Genomic DNA, 25,555 nt, shown 5'->3' with positions numbered 1-25,555 from the left:
GTACTGAATGACTCGTGCTTTCTATGGGTTGGAGAGCAGGAGCGATTTGTCACTATTATTTTCCCAGCTTTAAACATTCAAGAAGCACCCAGGTGCCAAATTCTAGGGCACGGTCAGAAATACCTACACGAGCAGTGGTCACTTATTTTAAATGGGAGGCAATTAAAAACAAACAAACAAACAAACAAAAAGCACAGCCAAACAGGCATTTACCGTATCCTTCAAAAATAAACTGGTTATTTTTACTACTGAGGTTCACCCAAAAAAGGTGTGTTTTAAATCGCTTCTTGAAATTATTGCACTAAAAGTGCAGAGAGGAACGTGTAAAGTTTTATAACTTTCCCATCTAGTTTTTGGAAACAATGAAAAAATATTCATTTTCTCATCCAAGTCAGCTAGACGATTCTTTTTCTACCCCAAAAGAGGATTCCCTAATAAGATGATACTGTTTTATGGTTAAACTCAGGTCCAGTCCCCTCGCTGCTTGGTAAACCTCTGGCGAGAGGACTGAGAGGGCTCTGAAGAGAGTGTTTGGTGCCTCCTGGCCGCAGAGAGATGGGGTGAAGGAGTCCTGGGCAACCCCCATCGGATGTTTGTCCAACCTGTTCTTAGACGCCGTCGAGGAAACAGATCCCCTAACTTTCTGAGGGGCTTGTTCTGGTGTTTCATTCACTACCACAATCTACAAGTGACTCTTGCCAACCTAAAGCATCCTCCCACCCTCCTCACAGCCAGTCCGAAACATCTCCCTCTTGCCCACCTCTCCCTCAGCACTCAAAAACCTCTTCTTGCCTTTTGCACATAGTGGAAATTTATCCAAACCCCTCTCAAACCTCTTTTTCAGACTCAGTATACTTAGTTCTTTCAACACATCCTTTTATATTCTACATCTCTTTTTTTCTTGCCCTATCCTGAACTTCATTTCTCAGCAGAGAGCACGAAACAGGATGCAATAGGACAGCTGAGGCCTCACCAGCACTTAGTGGAGTCATCTTTACCTCTTACTCTATGACTTACATATGCCACCTATTGATAAATCCTAAGAGAGCATTGTATTTTGCAAAAGCATTGCGTTGCCTCTTGCTATTTTGCTAGCGATTCCCTACACACCCCGTACAACCCTCTAACTTGTTTTCTCCAAGAAATTGGCGATTGTTTTAATTGAATTTCACTTTTCCGTTTGTTAAGTTCATTTCGATTTCTGAAATGATCATCTGCAGCAGTCACCGTCCGCCCCAGTTTGGTGTAATTTATACATTTCATAAACATGCTCTGCATTACAGCAATCCATACCATCCTTTGTGTTTTCTTACACTGCTTTTATCACAGTAGTATCTCAGTGCGTTACTGCAGAGCAATCGGTGACATCTCTTCTGTCTCTCTCCCTCGCAAGAAGGGTGTGCATGGAGAGTTTGGCTTCAGAAGGATATCGGGACATACATAAAACCACCACACATTTGTGTAGAGGAGACAAAAGACATTGTTCCTTCCACTTCGGACCCATTCCTGAGAAAACTGTTTCATATACAGTTACATTTAATGTTTATCATAGACTTCTGCGGCAACAGAGTAGCAATGTTGTCAGCTGCGATCTTCATTTCATTGACAAAGAGTGCTTGAAGGGAAGGGCACAAGCTCCGAGTACGAATCAGTACTGTATGGAAACACCATCACGGGGAGGACAAGGATAACACACACACACTGCAGCCCACATTGGGTACGGTGGTACTGGGATGCTCAAAGAGTGTGAGATACATTCAGCAAACATATAAGGACTTTAATTTACTTGTACAATCTTCATAGTTTCTTACAATCCAGCCAAATGCATATTCCTTGCTCGGCATTTCATTGGAAGTAAAGAAACAACCACCTGGCTAAGTAGAGTTTGATCATCAAGGTGCTTAAAACAATACGCTGTTAACTTGCATTTTACAAACATTACATTTAAAATTGAATTTAATAAAGTACACTCTGATGATACCGGCTCACAGATAAAGGAACGCCTCACTCCAGCTGCACATTTCATAGGAGAAATGTTGTATCTGATGCCACGAGATGCTGTGCGTTTGTCATTCTTGCTGACATTATTTGAAAGTAGAGGTGTTCAACAGCGGTAAGTGCCAATCACGGAGAGATAAATCCAGAGTCACAGGTCGCTGTTAAAAGCACTGCCACCATCTAACACCTCATTTTGTATCCCTCCACCCTGCGTCTTTAATGTTGCTGTCTTGCATCTAAAATTTGTCCTACGCTTAGAGAGAAATACGTCTCAGCTCTGCAGCCCTGAGAGAACTCCCCTGGAAACCTGCCAGAAATTCATCTGCTCTATGCATAAGTTTGTTTATACTTTGTGTATTGCCGGCACCTTGCACAATCATTATATTGCTCGTACATTCTCAGCAGATGAAGAGAAATTGCTTATTTCAGTTAAGGCAATAAGCCCTCGTGTCTTCATCCTGTGGTTGCAGAAGAGGGAGGAGATGTGCGTTGCATCCGTAATGCCACAGGTCACACTTAGTAGGCCGCACAGTAAGCATCGCTGCGCCGAGTGGCACAACTTTTAAGCAATGGACCAATTGTTTTCTCTCTGAAAAAAATGCAAGCCAGAACACGCCGTATTTTTAGCACTGAGCACACAGATTATTCCACCGCTTCTCAGAAGGCAGGATTTCACTTGCTCTTCTACAACTTAACAGAAAAAAAAAAGATCTAAAGCAGTGACTGGAAGGCAAGAGGTACGGCATTAGCACTAATACACAGCATTAGCACTAATGTTCACTGTTTAATCTTTGGTGTAGTAGGTTGCCCACGTGACTTTTCAGTCAGAAGGCTGCACGTGCTGTCAGGTCTTTTTCTGTTTAATAAATGATCTACTGCTTCCATCCTTCAGTCCGTAAGACAGTAAGAAATATTTATAAGGGAGCTTTTAGCTCAAACACGATGACATCCTTACTCATGACGACTTCCTAGAAACCAAGTATAATAATGTGTAAAAGCTACTTGTTTTCTTTAGAGATAGGCTTAATGCATAAAGTTACATTTGTTGCTGAATGTTCACCATCAGCAGATCTGCTACATTGTGTACAAGAAACTTCCCCACAACATTTAAATGTCCCTGATTCAATGTAAATAAAGGTAGGTATTGCATCTTGATCCAGCAGCCACCACTTTCTTACACTTGCAGCTCAGTCTCAAAGGCAGGCTGTTCTCAGGGCCTCGACGACAACGAATTGCAGCAGTGTGGAGGGAGGAGCAGGAAAAGGCCCACTTCCACCTGGAGTTGCTTTTTATAAGCCTCCTTGCTGCCAAACAGGCAATCCCAGAGCTTAGGAGGATTGCCCCATGGGAGCCTTTCCGACAAAGACAAAAATACACAGTTTATTCTTGATCCTGAAAAAGAATAAGAGGAGAACCTTCAGAGAAATAAAGACAGGAATCACATGCTTGGTCCAAATACTGGATTTATTTATTTATTTATTTTGTAGTTAATCTTTGTTTTGTTTTCTGTTTGTTTTGTTGCAAGTCTTCACAGAGATTTAAGGCTAGCAAGCTGCAGATTCCCTAATACCGGGAGCAGCAGCAGGTATTGCAATAAAAGGATCAGCGTAGGTGGGCCTTGGATTTTTGTCAGGCAGAAAATACAATTATACTCAGAAGTTCTCCAGTGCCAAAGACAGCAGCACATCAAACACTTTATACTGTCCTGGGCTTTTTTTTTTTTTTTTTTTTTTTAATGTATGTATTTATACAAAGGCACAATGTCATCGTAAGAGGTATCATCAAAGCCAGTGAGTCCTTAAACTTTCATACCAATCCCTAGAAATAATCTTTTGAAAAACATAGATCTCAACTACACAAGGAAAAAAGAAAAAGTTCTGGAAAAATGATAGGCAATAAGTATTTTTTTAAATCCTTTTTACATCTCCAAATCTAAATGTCAAAGAATTCCAGTAGCTTAAACGACTGCAAGAACATTAAACCCATCCTTCACCTCAGATCATCAAGTTTTGCTGCACATTTTTTGCCTCTTTAAAACCGAAAACCCAGATCCAGCTTTTAGCAGAAGTCGAACTATTGCTTCACCATGATTAGATGTAAGCAAAGGTGAGCAAACAGACCGACTCGGGGCCTGACGCTGTCAACATTTGTCCCATCCACCGCGCTTTACCCAACGCCGCTCAGCAGCAACACGCGTGGTAGTTTTTGCAAGATCATGGCCTTGTTTTAGCGTAACACAATCAAGATAATTTTTACAAGGTCAGAAAGTTGGAATAAGAGGAAACAAAATCCAGGCCAGCTGCGCCTGGAATCAATTAAACTTATGTGCTTTTCAGATGCTGCTGCTTGTCCTGCTATTAAATAGGTTTTTTTTTGACGTGTACGTGCTATTGGTGCGTACCTAGAAGTGTGCATTTCATGCATTTCTCCACTTATTTATGCCCACATGAGTGAGGGGAGGTCGAAAACAGCGAAGAGGCGTGCGTCTGCGTGGCTGAAGCGGCTTCACCCTTCTTCCAGCCGGGTTAGCTGCCACCAGCCGTGCCTGCGGTGCGCGGTACCTGTCCGAAAAGCAAATTATGGCTGTGGGAGATGCCCGAAACACCCCAAGCAGCTGCCTTGCTGGTGGTGCCGGCGGGAGCCCTGTCAGGAGGGCTGCCTCAGGGACCCCCCCCCATCACGGCTGCCCCGGGCTACCTGCGCCCCTCCCCCCGTTGCCATGGCGATGGCAGCGTCGAGCCGGGCTGGGCCGGGCCCAGGGGCACCGCGGGGCTCCCCCCCCTGCTCCTCTCCCCCCACCCCACCATTTTTGGGCCCTTTTCACCCCAAAATCTTGCCCGCCCCCTCCCCCCGCCCCGGGCAAGCACCGCCCCTCCCCCCCCCCCCCACGGCCACTCCGCTCGTGACGTCACCCCGAGGGCGGGTTTTACCCCGCCGATGATTGACAGCGGCCGGCGGCCAATGGGGAGCGCCGCCACCTCACGGGGACGGAGCGGACAAGGGGCTTCCCCCCCCTCCTTTTTTTTCCCTATTTCTCCCCCTTTTTTTTCCATTTTTCTCCCTTTTTAGATTACTGACGCGTTTTTGTGCCGCACACACACATTGACACCTCGCCCCGAGGCGAGTGGCCTCCGTGCAGGCCGGTGACATGTGCCGCCCCCCTGTCCTCCCTCCCCAAGAGTCATCCCGCCTCTTCGCCAGGGGCAGAAAAACGAGGTCCTGTCCACAACGCAAACCAAATAAACTTTTCTGCTTGTTTCTTTTTTTTGTTCGTCCAGTGATAGCTATTAAAGTTCTGCCCGAAGTAATCTGAACTGGAAGCGTGCTGCTCTTTTTTTCTTGGATCATCCCCCCTAGGCACCCACCCACAAAAAGCAGGGAAAGGACAGGGTGGGAGAAGAGAAGTATCGAGAAGAAAAGTGTGGTACCAAAGATGTGACGAAACTCACAAGAAACAACACGTGGAGCTTTGCTAACTGGAAAGAAAATCCAATCAGTCCCATGTAGGATCTCAGCGAAAATCCCGAAGTGTTTTACGATGCACAGTGGCCAGTTCTGCAGGCCACATCTTGACATGGCTGTCCACACAAGATTTTGTTCATAGGTGAGGGTGCCATCTCCTCTGAAGTTACTTCACGAACATCATTTCTGCTTCATAGCGATGCCACGGGAGACACCAGAAGCATTTCAATTTCTGTGCAGGCACATTTTCCTTGTGAGTGAGCAACGTGAGGCAAGGAGAAACTGCACAACCTGTCCACTGGATTTTTGGGCCAGTTGTTTTTTAAGTCATTGTTTGTCTCACTTGGCTCTCGAGGACACCAGAAACCTGGAGTCTTCTCTCTCTCTCTCTCTTTTTCTTTTTTTTTTTTTTTTTTTTTTTTGTGCCAGTATTCACTTTCAAGCACTTTTGACATGAACCTAACCGCCAAGTCAGGTCAGCCTATCCTTACAAAACCAATAGAAAAGCCAGGGAAAAATGCTTCTGCTTCCAGACACGTTCAAGACAAAGCTGTGCTGTGTTTTTCCGCAACAATCCCAGCCTCTTCACAGGTTAACTTGCCCCAAGTCCTCTGCCACCACTTCTGCTACCATCTCTTCTCCTTAAGCTGTACTTACCCCCCTTCACATCCTGGGGGCTGCCTCCCCTCTGGTTTCAGTGTTGTCACCTGTGCACAGCTCGCACCTGGGTGTCCATGCCAGAGTTGCATTGCCACAGTCAGCCTGGTGCTTTGCTTTCAGGTTGGAAATGAGGAGACATTTCTTCTCAGAAAGAGCAGTCAGGCATTGGAAAGGGTTGCCCAGGGAAGTGGTGGTGTCACCATCCCTGGGGGTGTTGAAGGAGAGGCGGAGCGTGGTGCTTGGGGACATGGTTTAGTGGGTGACATTGGTGGTAGGGGGATGGTTGGACCAGATAATCTTGGTCTTTTCCAGCCATAATGATTCTGATTCAGCAGCAGCACCACTTCTGAGATACAGGAGGCAGTGCTCAGCTGCTGGGTAACACTTGCCAGGCCCTAAATTCTCTCCCTGCACTATGGTATTGGGAAGTGGTGAGCAACTCCACACGTTTTGTCCTTCTGAGAACCCTTGGCACTTCACCGTCCTGTAAGTCACAGTATTTCAACCATTTCCTGCATCTAAAAATATTCTCCAAAGTCATGATCTGAAAACGCATTGTTTTCATAACTACATCAACTGGGACAGTGTTACCCCCAAATTAACCCTCGTTACAGGTGTGTTGGTCTCTTCTGAACCATCCTCTCACTTGAAGATTTATTTTTCTTCCCGTATCATGTGTCCAAGCCTAGGAAAAGTAAATAATCACTTTCCACTTAATTTGATACGTGGTATTGAGCTTCACTTAGGAAAGGCTAATTAGATCATGCTACACTTTACACCAAATCTGCTCTCTCACCAGTCATCAAGATTGTGCCCAATATAAAAGCTTCTATTTATGAATTTTAAAAATTATAGGGAAAACACCTCTCGGAGGGAAAGCACAGAACAGCGCGTGCTGACGCACCGGCTCATTTACATGTACATTCGCTCTGTCGCGGACAGTTCTACAAGAGCTGTAATTTGGGACGGGAGCTCACGTGGATGCACATACGCCGTCATGGGCTGGCCTCTGAATAAACCGTCGAGTGGATTTCCACTGCACCTTATTTCACCCGTACGTCACGCAGCAGTTAAACCTGAGCACCAGGAACATGCTCCAGCTGATTTCTTGACACGAGTCTTCAGAAATACTCACTGCTATGATAGGGGAGATTCGCAGCATTGAAAGTTGCAACCAAAACCAAAACTTTTTATTTTTTTTTTGTGGAAGTGAGCAGCACACCTGACAGTATAAGTGGTTATTTCTTTAATCATAGCTCCCACGACAAGTGTGCTTCTTTAGACTGGGATAAAGAACTGCCCGGGAGCATGCTGGTTCTGCCTTGCCAAGCTCCGATTGCCTGCAGTCAGCCTGCTACACTAACAGCCTCCCTCCTCGAGCCAACCCTAATGCTGGAGCACTTTTTTTTTGGTTCTCTCCAGCTGCTAAGTGAAGAATAAACTTTTGGTTTAGCCCCTCCTTTATTGGAAGGGGAATAGGGTAATACGCTGTAATTGGTTTTCCATGTTTGCCAAGAGTCTGTTTCCTCTTATCATCCACAATATTTAACATAGGTCTTGTAATAGTTCCAAAAATAATAAAATCTGTCCCAAGAATAAAAATGATAGATCCACAACATGCTGCTTTTTTGTCATGGTCTTGGTTTTGTAACATTCTGTTAGTAGTTTTTATTGCCTAATGTTGTGGTTTCTTTCATACGCAGCAGACCCAGTAAAGACATTTCATCAGCTACTTACACAGCAGCAGCCCAGATTATTTACAAATGGAGATTTCAGTACCATATTAAAATAAATCACCACTGTACGCTGTTAAAGTTACAATGCAGTAATAGGGCAGAAAAAGAACAGGCTGCGCTAGGGGAAGGAGCGTTAAGAATATACAAATGAGAAGCACGGTATCAGCAAACAAATTGAAGATACCCAAATAAAACCAGTCAGTCTTCCTTTCTCCTCTTCCTCCTCCCACTCAGTAGAGGAATAGGCAAATTATATGCCCCCCACCCCCCCCAAACAGTCCACATGTAACATGTGCAGCGTGTAACTGAACCCATGCAACACTTTCCTTGTGATTTTAAGTCCTGCAGGGACACAACACACCCGCCTCACCCCCACCCCTTCCCCCAGAGCAAATTCCCATAAGCGTAGGTGTAAGGGACGTGGAGCAGTAAGCATGGGGAGGGAGCAGCACCTTTCTCACTGGATGTCAACTTGGATGAAAGAATGCCAGAAGAGACAAGACAAAAAGGAGATAATACACGAGAGAAACCGGACTGAGGAGAAGACTGAGAAAGCTGTAGGACCATCAACCATGCCAAAAGAACAGCCCTTCGATGGGAACTGCCACCGTGGGTTCAAACATTTGCAAAAGCAATGCCCTCTCGTAACACCCAAGGGAAGCACAGGCACATCGTGGTGCTGTCACTTAGAAGAATTAAGACCTTCAACACACAAAAAGAGAAATCAGAAGACAATTTTAAGTTAACTTTGAATGAAAAAACGTATTAATTGTAACTTAGAGCCTGGTAAGTTCACATTTTACCCCATCCCAAGAACAGTTTTAGTGCCATAACACACAGCATTAGACTCTTAAGGCAGAAATATTTTTCCCAAGTTAAGCACACGCCCGTTAGCCTAATCTCTGGCCTCCTAAAAAAAAAAAAAATAAAATCCCACACTATACAAATACTGTGGTTGAAGGCTCTCCAACTAGAGAGCAAAACAATGAACCAAGTATTACAAAAAGCGTAACGTAACAGAAAGGAGACATCTCTGGAGCAGTGCTGGCTAGGGGCTGCAGGCAGCCTCTCATTATTTTAACTTATCAGCGAGCGTTTTGGCAGTCATTTACCCTAAGTCAATGCTGAATCTAATCTTGCACAAGAATAAATCAGAATGATTGTAGTCTACAGAAACACACAGGTAGAAGATTGAGAGGGAGTTTAGTCTGTTTTAACTGACTGCCAAAATACCTGGAGCTTCTCATCCTCAGCAGAAATAGGAGCGACAAGTCTTAAGTCATGCTCGGAGGATTTGTCACTCCAAATTTACTCTTTTATGAGTTAACTGTGGTTTATACCATTTGGTAAATTGGGACTACAGGGAAACTGTCACCGGGGTATGATTTTTCACTATCGATAGTAGTCTTAAATTACAGCTTTACAAGTTGCTGGGGAATAATGAAATATTTTAATTCTTTGGTTATGAAAACGCAATCAATAAAAGCAACTGGAATGCAACATGAAAGCTAGTTATCAGTCACTCGTGTAAAAGTAAAACTGAAACCTGTAACACAATAACCTTGTAAAGCACATGCTGTGCAAGTAAATCCTGCTGGGTTCTGTACCATATAATTTTCAAATTCTAGTAGGATGAAATAGGATCAGTGGTTTCTCAAAACCCACAAAAATATGCAGATTTCTGACAGGCAACAAAAGGACTGTGTGCGCATAAAGCTCATGACAAAGTGCCAGCCAGAGTGTGAGGAAACTTGTTCTATTCTAGTTTCTCTTTGGAAGTACCAGATTCTTGAGATAACGCACTGTGTACGACTAGCACGTAAGGCAGGACCAACCAGCAGGATCACAACCACTATCCACCTGTGACTATAAGTCACGCCACATTGCCCCTGTCCCCTACCTCATCCTCCCCCCCCAGAAAAAAAAAAAAAAAAATCACTGTAGTAAGTTCCTGGTCAGTTCTATGCCTTCCACGCTTTCAGAAAATGAGTGGATGCCAGAAGCTTTAGCAGAATATCCTAGCTTTAAGTCATCATCACTTAAACCATGCATTTTTGTTCTTGTCAGAATTAGGGTACAAATTCCCCTACTTTGCTTTCTTAACTGTGGCATTTTTTTTATGTCTAAGACAAATTTATTGCCATTTATAACACAGCTGAGGCTGCTATAGAAAGGCACACTCTTCTCCCAACTCCTGTCAAGCAGTTGAGTTCTGTAATGGTACCAGTTCCAAAACATCTTCAAGCAGTTAACTCAAGCAAGTACTCTCATTCATTTGTTCTTTCTTGTGAGCACCTCCTCAATACAAGCCATTTTTCTCCCAGCATCCATGCAAAGCAGCCCTATGGCTTTACCATCATGCAATACAAATTTCAGACTTCAGTTGAAGCAGTGTTGGTGTTTTATAAATGCAAATACATAATAAACAGTTAACAACACGTAAATAGAGAGCCCTCTTAAAAATGTAAGTAGTTGAACACATTGCTTATCGTGCTCCTGAATGTGCAAGAAAGAGGTGAAGTCGGCAACCAACAGCTATCCTGATCAGTTGTCCCTTGCCCCAATACACAAACAAGAAGTTCCACACATTTTCAAAACTTTATTTAATCTCAGAACCACTGCTACGTTACACCTGTCAGACTGAAGTTTATTAAGTTCCGATGTTAAAGTTTTGACAATAAGAATGGATGATACAAGGATCCACGTCCCCCCGTGGTGTGGTGCAGTCAGTATTGGTCCAGTAAGACAAAAAGTTTGCAGTCTTTTTTTTTTTTTCTTTTTTCTTTTAAGATATGTGAAGCATGGCCTAGCATTAATGTCACCCTTTTATCTGCAAGTTATATAAACAGGATGAGGTGGAAACTCTGTTGTTCCCTCATTTGTAGGAAAAGTGACATGACATTCTGTACTTAATAATAAACACTTAAACACAGGATTTTGTTTTGTACTGTTGCATCCCTTTCATTTGAGGCAAAACTTCCCCCCCCCACACCTCCCCACCATAAAAAGTACCAAAGCATTTCTAGTTTTGATTTTCATCAAGATTTCCAAACTGGCAGATTTTATTTTCACACCCTCTTCACAATAGACAAGATGCTTACCATATATTTAGGATTACAAGTTGTCACTAAAAGAAAGCTTTACACAACCACTGTACATTTAGGTTGAAAAACTGTCCTTGCATGAAAAATATACCTAGAAATCAAGTGGTAAACAAGAAAAAACATTAAGAAAAGATTAACGCGTTTATAATGTGCCATTTTAATGTTTTCAACTCCTCCTCTGCTTTTCATTCATACTCTGTTTTCACCTATAGTACTCGTTAAGGCAAACAGCTAATCCATTTCTGAAGAGGTGCTGTGGAAATTGTGGACAAACAGCAAACATTTGGCATTAAAATAGATAGCACGTATGTAGCCTCTAGTAATATACATTAAGCATTTCTTCTTGGACTTCAGGATAATGACAGGGGAGGATGAACATGCTAACAATGTCAAAAAGGCTTAAAATTTAGCGTCCAAGCAATTTCTATTAATGCTCCTGTAGTTTTCAAGCTCTAAGTAGTATAGAATTTATGCAAATGCATTAAAGAATTCTAGCTTGGCAAGTACACCCAAGCAGGTTATTAAACTATATATACAGAAAGTGATAAATACAGAATTAAAAGAGTCCTTCTGCTGCTCTTTATAGCCTTGAAAATTGACAAAAAACTTGAGGACAGCTCTACAATATTAAACATTAGGTAACCGCAGGAACTGGGAAACCTAACTACACAAACTGATTAAAATACTCAGATGACTTTGTAGTGTTTAATACAATTCAGTTCGTAGTCAAGGGCACAAGACAACATTTAACAAAAATAATCACATCAATTGACCTAGAAATCAAATGTAAATAGATATGAATACAATCTCCAAAATCTGTCTTTAAGTGAACATTAACCATTTATTCAAAGTTATACAAGAATTTGAAGGATAAAGTCTTCTTCTGCAACAGGAAACCAACTTACAAGTTTCATGTCTCAGTTGAATTGCAGTGGAGGCGAGCGGGGCAGGGGGAGGGAGGGAAGGGTGAACAAACAAGTTAGTAGGCCCCATCCAGGCAGCTAGAAAGTAAAAACAGGCTCAACAGCAGCCTCCACCAGCTTGTTGTCCTCCCTGATTGCCTGCAAGTGTTGCATTAGTAGCAGCATGTTGAGGGCCAATTTTTATGCCGTTTGCCTGAAATGAAGTTCAATACACAATATGATTATTGTAGAAAACTAAATACACTCAAAAAGCTGATTTAAAAAGACAATCATATGGTCAGTTCTCCTAACATACGCTTTTTTTTTAAAAAGAAAAAAAAAACAACAACAACAAAAAAACCAGCAAACATCCTTGGCAATTAAATATAATTTAAAGAAAGATGCTTTCCTTCTCATTTAAATGTTACGTGCATGTTAAATCCTGTACCTTAAACTCCTAACCTGAAAACACCGAGCGAGAATCACATTTGAGGAGTACTGCTTGGCACAAGGCTTTAAGCATTTGCTAGGAATGTAAAACCTCCCCCTCTCACCAAAGCCTCCACTGGTTTAATAGTTTAGTATAAAACTTTTCCTCTCCAGACAGCGTTTCTTTCTGTGTTGAATCAGCTGTACAGGCTAAGGGCATACGAGTGTTCTGTGTCATCAATAATTTCTATGATCCCGAAAGACGTGGCTACTTGCCAAGAACCCACACACAGCGTAGCTCTTTCATTCATCAAAATCACACTTATATCTTAACCCTCACTCCCTCAAGTGGATTTTACCTAAAAATACAGCACTTTGAGAAAAGTAATACAGTAGCTTCAGAAATTAAGCTCTTAAGGAAACTTTGCGTCACAGTAAATCTCAGATTTATAGTGCTTGGCAGTTGTTCTGCAACAGTAGTAGCCTTGGGGTTTCTGGCACTAGCTCAGTATTGACAGCAGCTGATGTGGTTTCTTTTCGCTCTTTGACTCCTCTTTAATAAAAAGCATGCCCTATGGCTCATTGGTTTTGCCCCCTCTGGGCTGGTAGCAACTTCTTGAGGAATCAAGGAGCCAGACTTGGCCCAAAGCCAAATAAATAGCACGGACTGTTGGCTCTTGACAGCATATTGCAATCAAAGCTCCGTAAGGCACAGTAAAGCAGTCAGCTACTATATGAAACCCGACAGATACAATGAGCACGCTTTTCCAGACGCCGATTACCATCCAATTTATACTGCACTGCATGCGTTTCTTTAGAAAATATGCTAAAGAAAATTTTAACTTTTGTCACCAGACTGAGCAGAAAAGGTGTTTCACCAAAACACCACCTATGCACACCCGTTTTTCAGTCAGAATCAGTGTCTGAATGATTACTACTGCACTCTTATTTAGCTGCAAGTCTCCTAATGCAAATACTTCTCGTACTACTGAAGTTTCTCATTACTTCCGCTGCAGAGTCAGAACAGCAATATTTTTATTAGTCAACATTTTCTTATGTTGAGATGTGTTACGGGGAAAGAGATGAGTCTGAGTCCTGCCAGTTTCCTCCCTGCTCTTCGAACACTTCTGCAAGGGCTATCGCGCTTCAGAGGAGCGTCAGGCTCACAGTCCTGGCCAGAGTTATGGCAATACTCATTTCCACGTGGCTTTACTAAGGACCTCAACAACAATATTTAGGGATGCGGGGTACAAAGCTTGTGAACCAGAGACGACTGACTGCTTTGCACTGTCACAGCTGAACTGTTCTATGGGCTGTTACCTCTAATGTAAGTAATAACTGAGAACTTGTATGATCCTAACATATTTCTATCTACTACCACTGAATGTGAATTTGCTTTTTCTACAGCCACGAACCTACCTCCTAGCTGCTCAGGTTTTTCAACAGCACAATCCTTCCAAAATTTAAGAGATTACAGGTCTGTCTTTCTAGACTCTTCTTTTACAGAAGTGCTCCCTGCTCCACACCCCAGACCTCACAAAAACAAGCTGAAGAGACTGGCCCTGATAATCTGTAATTTCAGTAATGTGCATAGACAAAATGGCTAATCTTTTATTCCCTGCAGAATCCAGCCACCTAACCCAGGAACATTTCAAAAGTCTTTTATGTAACTCTCAAAGCAATCCCTCCCCTACACTGGACAGCTCATGGAGTGCATCTGGCATATCAACATGGTCCTCCATTTACATAGTGGAAAATTATCTTTGAAAACAGATGACACCATATGGAGAAGTGGATGAAAGTGGATTTTCTTCTCTTTTGGGGATTTATATTATTTTGTGATGCTTCATGGATGGATAGGGTCACTTATTTTAATCCATTTTTACCACAATGGCAGACAATTCTATATCTAAACGTAACAGACAAATATTTTACTGTCCAGCTTTCTAGGGAGGGTGGATTTGGCACATAAAGTGAGACAAAAAAGAAGAAAGCGTTTTGAGTACTAAAACTTACCTCATTATTAATGTCAAAAACTCCTTCCTGGATTTTCTCGTAGATCTCCTTTGCAGTGTTAATAAATGCCTAAAACAAGGGAGGAAAACAACAGTAAACAAGTGGATGTGATATCACTTGGTGTAAGATATACATGAGGTTGGGCTCCAGTTGGTGTATATTTTCCAGCAAGACTTTCCTGCCTCAGGAGGAACAGGTACGCCAACAGCATCCTACAGCCTACCCTCAAGTAGCAATGGATCACATGCTATTTACAAAAAGAGAGGCATTTTCCTAATAAATATATTCTACAATCTGCTGTCCAGTAATTACAGGGGGAAAAAAGTGGTTTTTAAGATATATAAATTACTTTTAAATTATTTATTTCTGACCCTTATGGATAGATTGTGTGGCAGATGGTTTCCCCTACCCTTAATATCTTTGTAATAGGCCACTCTAGATTAGAGTGCTTAGCAACATAAAACCACAGGGTACTTACAATGATGATGTAAGGATGCTGTCTGCTGGATGAAACCTTATGCTATCATTTAATATTCACCTAATTTTAAGAATGTATTCTCTTTAATTAATCTTGCACATGATGAGCAATAGACATCTTAATGGTAGAAAAGAAATACTCCACATTTTATTACGATTTCTCAAATTGTGTTGTGTTAATTCTGAGAAAAGACTTTTTGATGCTAGGTCTGAAAGAGTGAATGATATAAATAAATATTTTTGGTTAAAGTTCACAATCATTGGTTCCATTTTTCATCTCTCATTTAACTTCATAGGTCAAACAATGCCTAAGACAATGTATAATTTAAGAGGTGATTAACAGCAGCTAATAATTACAAGCAATAATCAAATACGTGGCTCTTTTTATTTTAAAACACCATCAGCACACGATCATACAAGATATGCTATCTTCTGCTCAAGCCCGTTACAGCAAATACAGATCTAATTCAAATATAAAAAAGTAAACAGGGTTCATGGAGAGGAACAAATCATACCTTTCCTCATTTCTACACTGGAAGCATTTGACTGCTGAACTTGCCACCAGAGCTTTGTTTCCTAATTAACAGGACTGATATGTTTTCACCTTTAAAGGCCTTACAGCTCCCCAGAGTAATCAATCTACTGCAGCTCAATTACTGCACCAAGCACACACCACAGCCAGTGAAGGAGACTTGAATGGCTGCAGCAGGAGCAGAAAGATATGAATATGCATAAACTCTAAGTGGGTGATCGAATCATCACAGAGGGTCATGAGAATTTGCAGCAAAATAATGAGAAGAATTAATCATTGCAGATTCACAAGGCACTTAGGAAGTGAGTTCGTTTTTCAAACATGCGCTGGAGTTGAGGAGAAAAATTGGCTTTCAGCCAACTATGAATTGATTCAAATTCCTCAGAAATTGAAGTTTTCAATACAAGAAAAAGCATTCGTACTTATCTTGGTCTCTGATAACACGTAATTATTGTAACAGGCTCGTATGTGGGACTGTTGAAAGGTAAAAGCCAAAAAACTTTGCAGAGTCACAGCTGGGATCTGTGAGGATGCTTGCTCGTTCCCATTTAAGTAGGACACTAAGCAGAACTTGAAGTCTTAAAAACGTGTTATGATAACTTCATGTAAACAAGCACTTAACAATTGGCACTTCCAACAATTCTGGAACTAGAGCTGGCTAAGTACGCTTAGGCTCTTGGAATTAATTTCATCACGAGAATTAAATTACATCTATAAAAATTACTTTAGACCAACCACCTAGAATTTTGCCAGACTACCAACTCCAAACTAACAAATTATCTTCTGGATGCTACTTTCAGGAAGAGATCACTGTGAGAATGTATCTATACTCACAAAAATGACAAAATGCACCCCCCTATTCAACAGGGTTATTACATATGTACTGTACAAAGCATAAAAGCAGGCTGCCTTCAGTACAAACGGTGTATTTTAACAATAAGTACATTTCCTGAGAAATTCTTGATGTGGAAAATCAAAATATTCCAACTCATCTCAGTTCTATCATTTCACTTGTCTGAAGATATAATCTGATTACCAAATTTCTGTTGTGATTCTGGTACACCAAATATCAGCGTTAGGACAGCACATACAGGTATTCTGCATGGCAAAGTGCCAGGCTATACTGGGTCACATATAAATAATTCCTATTTGAAAACACTGGTTTCACAAGAATACATAATTTAAAAAAAACAACTATGCCTTGCTTTCTTCAGTTAGCACAGATTCTGAAAAATTACTACTGTTCAGCCATGGAAAGAGAATTGCATCCCTAAAGACCTCCATTTGTTTAAAGACCTCCATCCATGTATTTTAAGTTAGCTTATGCCTCAAAGTGTAAGTGGACCTAAAATACCCACCTGAGAACCTTACTAAAAACAGCACTTTAGTCACTTTAAGAATATCGTATCAGATTTTGGCATTGTATGCTAGTGCCCCAATTATAGCAAGGACAAGAAGGTGAACTCTGTGTAATTGGCTTCTTCTAAAAATTTCTTTTTATACTGCATGTTCTAACTCTTATCTGGAACATGCAGTATACTATAAACTCTCAATTATTTATGGGCAGTTTATCCTGTTTGCAGATTAACCGAGCCACGGATGCAAAGAGACAGAGCTGTTTCCCCTCAAATCCAGTTTGCATTTATTAGCCCACGTGCAGGGGACTGCAAGAACACAGCTGTAGCACTTCACATGCCAACTTGGATCCAGGTGCAGCTCAGCCACTTCCACACAACACAAGACTTCAACCAGTAAGCCCACGCGGACCCAGGCTGGCTGCCTACCAAGCCTGCTGCACTTGCCCTGTGGATCCTGGTAACGCAGCTGTTATTAAACCACAATACAAAGACACTGATGCCTCTCCACCCCCGACCAACTCAAGTCCAGCCCAGTTTACTCTCACCAACTCCAGACAGGCAGCACTGGGTTCTGCCTGGCTCTACAAGCAGTCACCTGAAAGATGGCAAGCCCCTGCTACACAGCTCCTACGTTAACGTAAGTCTGCAAAAAAACTCTCTTCCTTTTATGTGTAGACTTCCAAATACACAAATTCTAGGCTACATTTGAGGAAAATTAAAGAAATCACTGCATCTTTAGGAATGTCTACACTTCACGTTTAACTCCTGGTTTTAATCTTCCTAAATCACAAGTTACTGATGCTTTTACGCCTAAGAGACTACTGAATGCATCTATCACCACAGCACTTAAAAAAAAATCTACAGAAGTTGTGCATTGATTTAATGATTTCTTTCAATATAACCTTCTTCTATTGCGTTCACCTTATAACTAGGTTTGCCAACACTGATAACGGCAACACCCTGCTGAGGAAAATGACATTACTGTGCAAACAGGGAAACTGAGTCTTGTAAGATGCGATCTGCCTGCTGTGTCACACCTGCACCTAGTGGAAAGCAAACGAAGGAGGGTTTTGAGTCACGATATCTGAGTAAAATATCACTTCGGATATTTACATAAGGGGTTTCCTAGGTCACATTGCTTTATAGAAATCACAAAGTCTCAAAATGTCCACCTCAGAAAACAAACAAGCAAACCCAAAAGAACAACAACCGAAAAGCACAGATGCTGCACTCAAGACAAATTAATCCTAAAACCACTGACTATAAAACAAAAGCAATTTGACATCTATTTTATCAAAGTAAACAAATAACAGGTTTACTGCCCTAGAGACAAAACCAGGAAGAATGAATTCTGTTACTAGAAAAAAAAAAATGCAGGAAGTAAAGGAGTAAGCTCCTGTTACCTCTGTCACATGCAAGTTGTATGTAAGAGTAATAATAAGCTGAAGGCACCAGAACACAAGCTATAGAACAATTATATTTAGATTTGGCAGATGTGACAAAATGTGCAAATCAGGTCTTGCAGACACTAAAGCTATTGCCGTGATGAGTATTTGATGACTTAGCTCCAAGCTGAGCATAACAAACTTGTAAATGGATCACTGATACTTTTCAAAACTCAGATTTTACAAGTCCATCTTTGCTCAAAACCAAAATATATCATGTTCTGCATTTCCAGTTCGTGTAACATGCTGCCCTCTGGTGGCTATATTAAATTTAGTGCTTTGAAACACAAATTGGTTCGAGTTCATTATTTCTGAATGCTTTCCTACTCTTAACTCAAGAACACTTAACTGTAACATATCTCAAATTTTGAAGCATGGCCTTCACCTCTGTGGTCAGCCAACACCTAGAAGTTTGTCTTCCTCCCAATTTGCTATGCTCCAGCGGTAAGATTAGTTCATTACTCTAGTACTCAAGGACACATTTGGAAACAGTAACGATACAGACCACAAATGGATTTATTCAGTAGGGCATTCAACATCCCAGAGCGTAAGTAGTGCTGGATAGTCACTTACAGAGGGGGATCCCAAAGCTCTGAGCAGCTGTTTTATGCACAGAAATACAATGTTTTTTACAATTAAACGATCCTTCAGAAAGAAGCCCAGGTCACCAAAGGGCTTACAGAGGGGTTAGTTATCAAGCAGCAGGGAAGTGCTATAAAATGAACCCACACCCCAAGAAGTGCCCTTACACATTTGTGGCTTTAAATATAAAGGCAAGGTGCACAGGCCCAAAACAGAACTTGAAAGTAATTGGCTTGTGCTGTTTTTGACAAACTTATTGGGAAGAAGCACATTACTAGCTTGAAGCTTCTCAAGAAGTGCTGCAGCTGCTGCTGAACAGTTACAAGAGATGGTGCACCTGAGGAAAAGATAAACACATAACTCATGAACTACTTATAGAGCAAAATCTATGGCTCAGGCAGACAGCCATATGATGCTTTTCATGCTGTCATTTAAAGACTGGAACCCTTAACTGAGAATTTTATTATGATTACACCTCAGGATGCCCAGAAGCCCCAAGAACCATGGCAGAGTCACTATTCCTTACAGCAGAATTGGGGCGCTGTCCAAGGATTTCCCACAAGGAGATAAAAGCTGGGAATCTTCACTGAAGTCAGGTGTCTTGCCCCTTCTCTTCCCTATAGATTTCCTACACCTATTTCCTCATGGGAGAAAATGGCTCAGCTTCACACAGCTGAAGGGTTGCAGAACTTTGATTTCAATGAACTTGAAGGAATCCTGGTTTTGATACAACTTAAGGCAAACCAAATAAAATTTAAAAACCACACCTTTCACATACAAGTAATCCTACTGTTCTGGAAGTTCTAGTCAGATTACATTTTATGTCACTTCACTGTTAAAGCTACTAACACCTTGAAGTTTCAAGTTGTATCTTCAAGTTGTATCAACTAAATCCTTGCTAAATAGATCACCAGGTCAAGCAGCTGTTTGTGTACCAGCAGTTAGTCATGTTTAAAGAGGGTAAAAGGAAGGGAAAAAGCAAGTTCTAGAAAATATCAGTTCTAATTTGGAACTGGTAAGAATCTCATCTTTCTGTGGGATTTTCATTTTTGCCCTTTAGGCTATTACAAAGGCTATCATCCTTCTATTATCTGTGGCTGAGCCCTGTTGAAACTACAGGGGTTTTGAGTCTCCACTTTCTGTTTAAACAGAAGTATGAAAGAAACTGCCTGAAGAGAAAATTAAGTTACAAGTGAAACAAAACTGTCGATTGACCATCCAGCTGTATGTTCAAACACTGGGTTGAAGCGGTTAGTCCATTCAGATTTAATCCTGAACAATGAATGCATTAATGCATTCTATTTATGTGCAGACGACTTGGAACAACAAAGACAGTAGTCTAAAACGAAAGCTGGGCATAGGGCTGTATAATCCCATCAGTTTGGGAAACAACTTACTGAAACCAACTGCCACACCAGGAGTCAGTGACATGCTAGTAGAGCTCGGCGAGATCAGCTTCTGAACAGCGGTGGTGTCTGGTGCTGGTCTGACCAGATCCAGAAAACTCTTTTGCTTAAGGTTGATTGTGTTAGTCATTATTGACCTAGTAGTATGGAGCACAAGAGGAAGGCATGAAGTTACTCCAGCTTTCCAGATATAGCTAGGCATCTTTACTTCTTTACAATCAATGCCTGTAAGTGGATTCAAATGATATTCCAGGGATGCAAAGATAACTACTGAGTGCTGTAGAAGACTTTACGGTTCACGCAGATGACCCTATTCTACCTGTGCACGTGTTAGACACTGCCCCAGCAGAAACCACACAGCAAGCTCTGAACTGCACATTTCAGATAGGACTACAACTAACAGTCATGTGCTGTTGTTGAACCACCAATGGAAAGTGTGATACAGTTGTTAATATCTCTTGCAAATGATAGGAAACAAATCTTGAGTATTACACGTAGTTTTAATACAAGGTGAAAAAGCAACTGATGTTGACACAGCTCAGAAAACACTGAAGAAAAATGCTAAAAAAGTCAGTTGGCTGTTGATAGTAGGCTATCTATTTTGATGGCTTTAGACAGAAGCTAAAGGGAAGTTGATAACAACAAAAAACTCTTTCTACAAGTATGATATGGCTGAAGAGGCAGTATAACTGGTCTTGCGACAGCAGCCAAATGATAGCCAGTCAAATAACCCCCCGCCCAGTCCTTTTACCCTCCCAGTGATTCAGAAACTCTCCTATCCTCATCACATTCCACATTACACATGATGATTTAACTCTGTGGCCACACTGAATTCTTACACGCCTCCATGGAAGCTCTGAAGGAAGAGCCTACGTCTACTTCCTGCTCCCAGCTATTAATTGCCTATTGTGCAAACAGGATATAAACATCCCATTAACAGCCTTGCTCTACATGAACAGCTAACAGGATATTCTCTGCTGCCAAACGTTGCCATCCAAGATGTAGCTTAACAGATCATACTGAAGAACAGAATGAATGTTTTAAAACTGTCTTAAGACCTGAGCAGGACAATGCACTGCTACAGCTAGGAACTGACTAAGGCACTACACAGTGGCAGAAACTGCGTTTTGAGAAGGGAAACAAAAATAACACTAATAACAGGAGCTGGTTTGTTCATTTAAAGAAACAGCCAAAGACTACCATTATCTTACAAATCTCTATTGTAGTTGTTTATGAGGCATGTTAAGATGACGTTGGGTCAAAAACAATGTTGAACCGATCACGTTATCTGGTGGCTTGCCTCATCACTCTGTAAGAACAATGTATTTTCAACTAGAGTGATAAAAGGAATCTGTTAGAGATAAGTTTCCTCTGGCCATTTAACTGCTTCTGGTACAGGACAGCAGACGCATCCATGTACTGCTGTGTTTCAGTAATGCATCCTCATGAAACATGTATAGTCTGTACACTGCATGGCACTGACTAGGACCACAAGACTTGAACAGCTGTATGTTTATGCCTCATGATGAAGATCTGCTAACCCACGTAGCATCACCAGCCTGTACTGCCACTCTGCTCCTCCTGAATCCCCCAGCAACAAGAACTTGGTATTCAGCATAGAAGAGCCACACTGTTATTAGCCCTGTTGTCGCAGGGCCAGGTATTAGTCTGGACCAGAGATATAGTTAAGAAAAATATGCCAGGTCTTAAACTAGATGTGCAGAAATGCTCATGTGGCAAACAGTCTAAGCTTCTGTCCCATTCTGTCTAATCGGACAGAACAGATCAGTGTACAATGGCATGCCCTGCTGAAGTAGATGTTCATAAAATGTGGAATATGGTTAGATACCAAAAGATCTGAGAATACAAGTACCTGTAGAGCAAATAGTGTCTCAAGAATAACTAAAATGGATAAAAACTACTTGTTATACTTTCTTTACACTAGTGGAATGAAAGCTGTACATGTTCATAATGATACAAACAGCTTCCATATATTGAGGATAAGGCTCTAGAGAATTACAGCAATCATTACATGTTTTTAAGATGGTTTGGAGAAGGGCACGTATGAACAATCCGTGATGATTATTTCTAAACCCTTGACAGTCGTCTTTTGCCATGAGTACGAACCTCAGATTCAGAAACCGATTAGAGCATCAGCTCTGCAGCTACAAAGCATATCTGGCCAGGAAAAATGGATTTCCTTCCCAATTCTACTTCAGACAGACACCTCAAAATTCGATCTGTTTTTTTTTTCAAATGGGTGGAAGAATAGTTAAAGCCTTATTATTGGATACTGTGCAGCTTCTTTGTCATCACTTTACACTTCCATTACTACTTTGTTTTATATAGCAGCCACTAAAGCAAATGTAGCACTGGGACAAATGCAGTAGGCCAAGGCTTTATTAGTCAATTATAAAGTCTCAGCAAGGCAAAATCCCTCTTCTGAGAACGGAAAGAGGAAACAAGACACTGGTTGTTATGTATGAATGCTCTGACCTGCACTATCTGTGCATTTCCATATGTACACGAGTCTTACAGTAATGTCTTTTCTCCAAATTACTCTTTTTGAAGGATATTTCCTACTGAGGGGTAAAAAGAACAGAAGCCCAGCCTTTTAGGTATATTTCCAATCTATTTTTTTTTCCAATCCATTTTTGATTTGTTAAATGAAAAATTCAATAGTATAAACACATACTCTTTCTAGTCAAAAACTTCAATTTCTTCGTCTCCACCCCCCCCCCAAAAAAAAACACAGTAAAAATGTTTTGCATTGTTACCGCATAAGATAAGATTTGTGAACACATGGCCATGAATTTCTTCTGCTTAAAATTTCATCTAATTTTCACTGAATTACCTCAAATGCTGTTCTTTGTTTAGTTTCAACTTCCTCAGCCAGTCAGAAAACTATAATTTCTTTCCATTCCTGAAGCCATGTGCTGAAGGCTTTCTATGTCTGCCTCAGCTGTGCATACCTCTTGATCTTTCTTCTAATGCTGCCCAATTCACACAATTTCTTCCCTCGCTCCCCTCACGATTTTTTTTTGATACTGAACAATCCAGAATCAGCAGAATGACAAAAATGTAAGTGGCCTCTTTGATTGTCCATGAAATTATAAACTTTCATTTCCTGTGCGTACTACTTCTCCTCACTTATTAACTCAAAAGTTAAGATTTTGCTCTTTCAGCTGTAACTAGAGTAGATTATGCTACCTCTTTTAGTATTGATTGAGAGTACCGCTTAAGGAATGCATTTGACTGTCACTACAAAGAATTAAATCCTCAAGCTTTTCCATCAGAGTTAAAGTTAATACAATCACTCACTCAGAGAACCAGGAAGAGAGGATTCTATTTGAACTTATTTAAGAATGAACTCTCTGCTGATGTTCCTTCTGATAGTCATAGGTACATTAGGCACCAGACAAGTCATCCACTAGAAATCACTTTTTGTCACAGAAATAGGTGACAATGTTAAAACCACACAGTAATAAAACAGAATGAAATAACTGAAGGCTATATGCTATTCCTACTATAACTTCTCAAAATTTCAAAACTAGAGAGCATTACTACTAAAGCAGTGTCTAACTGGTTGCCCACCATCTTGAATTTAGGACTATTTTAGAAAAGATTAAGAACCGATTATGTAGTATGAGAAACTGAACTATGGCATGCTACTTAAAAAAGCTAATAAGCTTGGATGCAGGAACTGAGTACAGGTCTGAAAGACAAGTCACAGAATGGTTTGGGTTGGAAGGGACCATTCAGATCACCTAGTTCCAACCATGGGCATGGGCAGAGACACCTGCTACTAGATCAGGTTGCCCAACGCCCCACCCAACCTGGCCTTGAACACGTCCAGGGATGGAGCATCCACAGCTTCTCTGGGCAACCTGTGCCAGTGCCTCACTGCCCTCTGAGAGAAGAATTTCAGTGAAATTGTAATGAAGTGATTTTTCTGATTTACACAGCACTAACGTGTCACTGTACTGGGTCTGGCTGGGATGGAGTTAATTTTCTTTATAACAGCATATATGGTGCTGTGTTCTGGATCTGTGATTAAAACCGCATTGATAACACAATGTTTTAGCTGCTTCTAAAGATTGCGTGCACAATGTCAGTTTTCTTTTTTTCTTTTTCCTGCTTCTACTCCCTCAGCAATTAGGCTTAGGGTAGGCAAGAAGTTGCAGGAGACACAACCAGACGGATGACCTGACTTGGCCAGAGGGATATTTCATATTATACAATTATAATGCTCAGCAATAAAAACCAAGAGGTAGCCTTTCTAAACAGCTGCTGCTCAGAGACTGTCTGGGAATCGATCTGTTTATGGGAAGTTGGGAGTGACCACCTTACCATCACTCTCCCCCTCCTTCCCTTCACTTACTAAGCTTTTTTTATGTTGATCCACAAGTCCTTCTCGCTTTGACTCTTCTGATTCTCTACCCCATGCCACTGGACAAGTGGTGTAAAGTGTGCAACTGGGTAGGTTTTGAATTGCTGACTCAGATCAACCCACCATAACCATCCTTCAAGACAGATGTGTAGCAGACCAAAGTGACATAGGTAAGAACTCACATATACCCAGGAACAGGAACTACGTGCAAATTTCAAGGGAATGAAGTTCTTTACTCTAAAATAGCAAAGACTGAAAAGCATAACATTTGAATACATAACAGACTACAGTAACTAAGATAATGACCTCTTTGACAGCTCTCTGGATGACAGAAATTTTGTGTGTGAACTGCAGCAAAGAAGCAATTCCTGCTAGGTGGTGGTGGAGAAAGATGAAAACTGTTTACAGTTGGGATACCAAAGTATTGCAATAGCTTGCTCTGAAGAGCACGTGAAAGATAAGAGGTCTTTAAGAACTGGTTAGATTGACATTTGTCAAAGACACTGATTGTTTTTCTTGCTTTGCACTAGCAAATCTATTCCAGTTTCAAATTTCAGATTACAAAACAGGTGTACCCATTTCACTGATTATGCATTTTTAAAAATAAGCATAGTAGTTAATGGAATCTCAACAATATCTTTGGTGCTGTGCAATCAGATTAAATTTAGACAACATCTTTCTCATACTACAAATTAAAGAGTAGCTGATTCAAGTGGAGAAAGCCAAAATCTAGAGGAATAACATCTGTACAAACTACAGAATGCATTTGAAAACAACCGTTTTTACTGAAGTGACAATGTTAAGCAAAGTTACCTCCTCTACATTGGAAGCAGTTTTGGCAGACGTCTCCATAAAGATAAGTCCATGCTCTCGTGCAAATGCTTCACCTTCCTCTTTCTTGACTTCTCGTCTAGATTCTAAATCACTAAGATGGAAAAAAAAAAGTTATTCCTGTGGTCTAACCTGTCCAGGTAAATATCATTCTTCAGAGATGTACTCAAAAGCCAACAGTCCCCATTACAACTTATGTACATACAAAGATCTATTCAAACCTTTAC

At 41.1% G+C, this 25,555-nt stretch overlaps 1 protein-coding gene and 1 long non-coding RNA gene across 2 annotated transcripts in view; both read right to left on the bottom strand.

The window, feature by feature from the left end:
- Nucleotides 1-1,756: 1,756 nt before the first annotated feature.
- LOC311432496 lies at nt 1,757-4,611 on the bottom strand. The gene is made up of 2 exons (XR_014690088.1): nt 4,400-4,611; nt 1,757-3,390 (listed from the first exon to the last, which is right to left on the bottom strand). It is a non-coding gene; the product is annotated as an uncharacterized lncRNA (long non-coding RNA).
- Nucleotides 4,612-10,435: 5,824 nt separating this feature from the next.
- Nucleotides 10,436-25,555, bottom strand: part of RAB2A (RAB2A, member RAS oncogene family) — a 41,936-nt gene continuing 26,816 nt past the window's right edge. The window contains exons 6-8 of the mRNA XM_084511361.1: nt 25,311-25,422; nt 14,308-14,376; nt 10,436-12,076 (exon numbers count right to left, since the gene is read on the bottom strand). Of these exons, the coding sequence (XP_084367487.1) occupies nt 11,981-12,076; nt 14,308-14,376; nt 25,311-25,422 (277 nt within the window). The 3' untranslated portion in view covers nt 10,436-11,980. The remainder of the gene's footprint in view (nt 12,077-14,307; nt 14,377-25,310; nt 25,423-25,555) is intronic.

Source organism: Aythya ferina (genome assembly GCF_964211825.1).
Source record: "Aythya ferina genome assembly, chromosome: 2".
Classification (NCBI taxonomy): Eukaryota; Metazoa; Chordata; class Aves; order Anseriformes; family Anatidae; genus Aythya; species Aythya ferina.
This window is presented reverse-complemented; position numbering and strand designations above follow the sequence as displayed.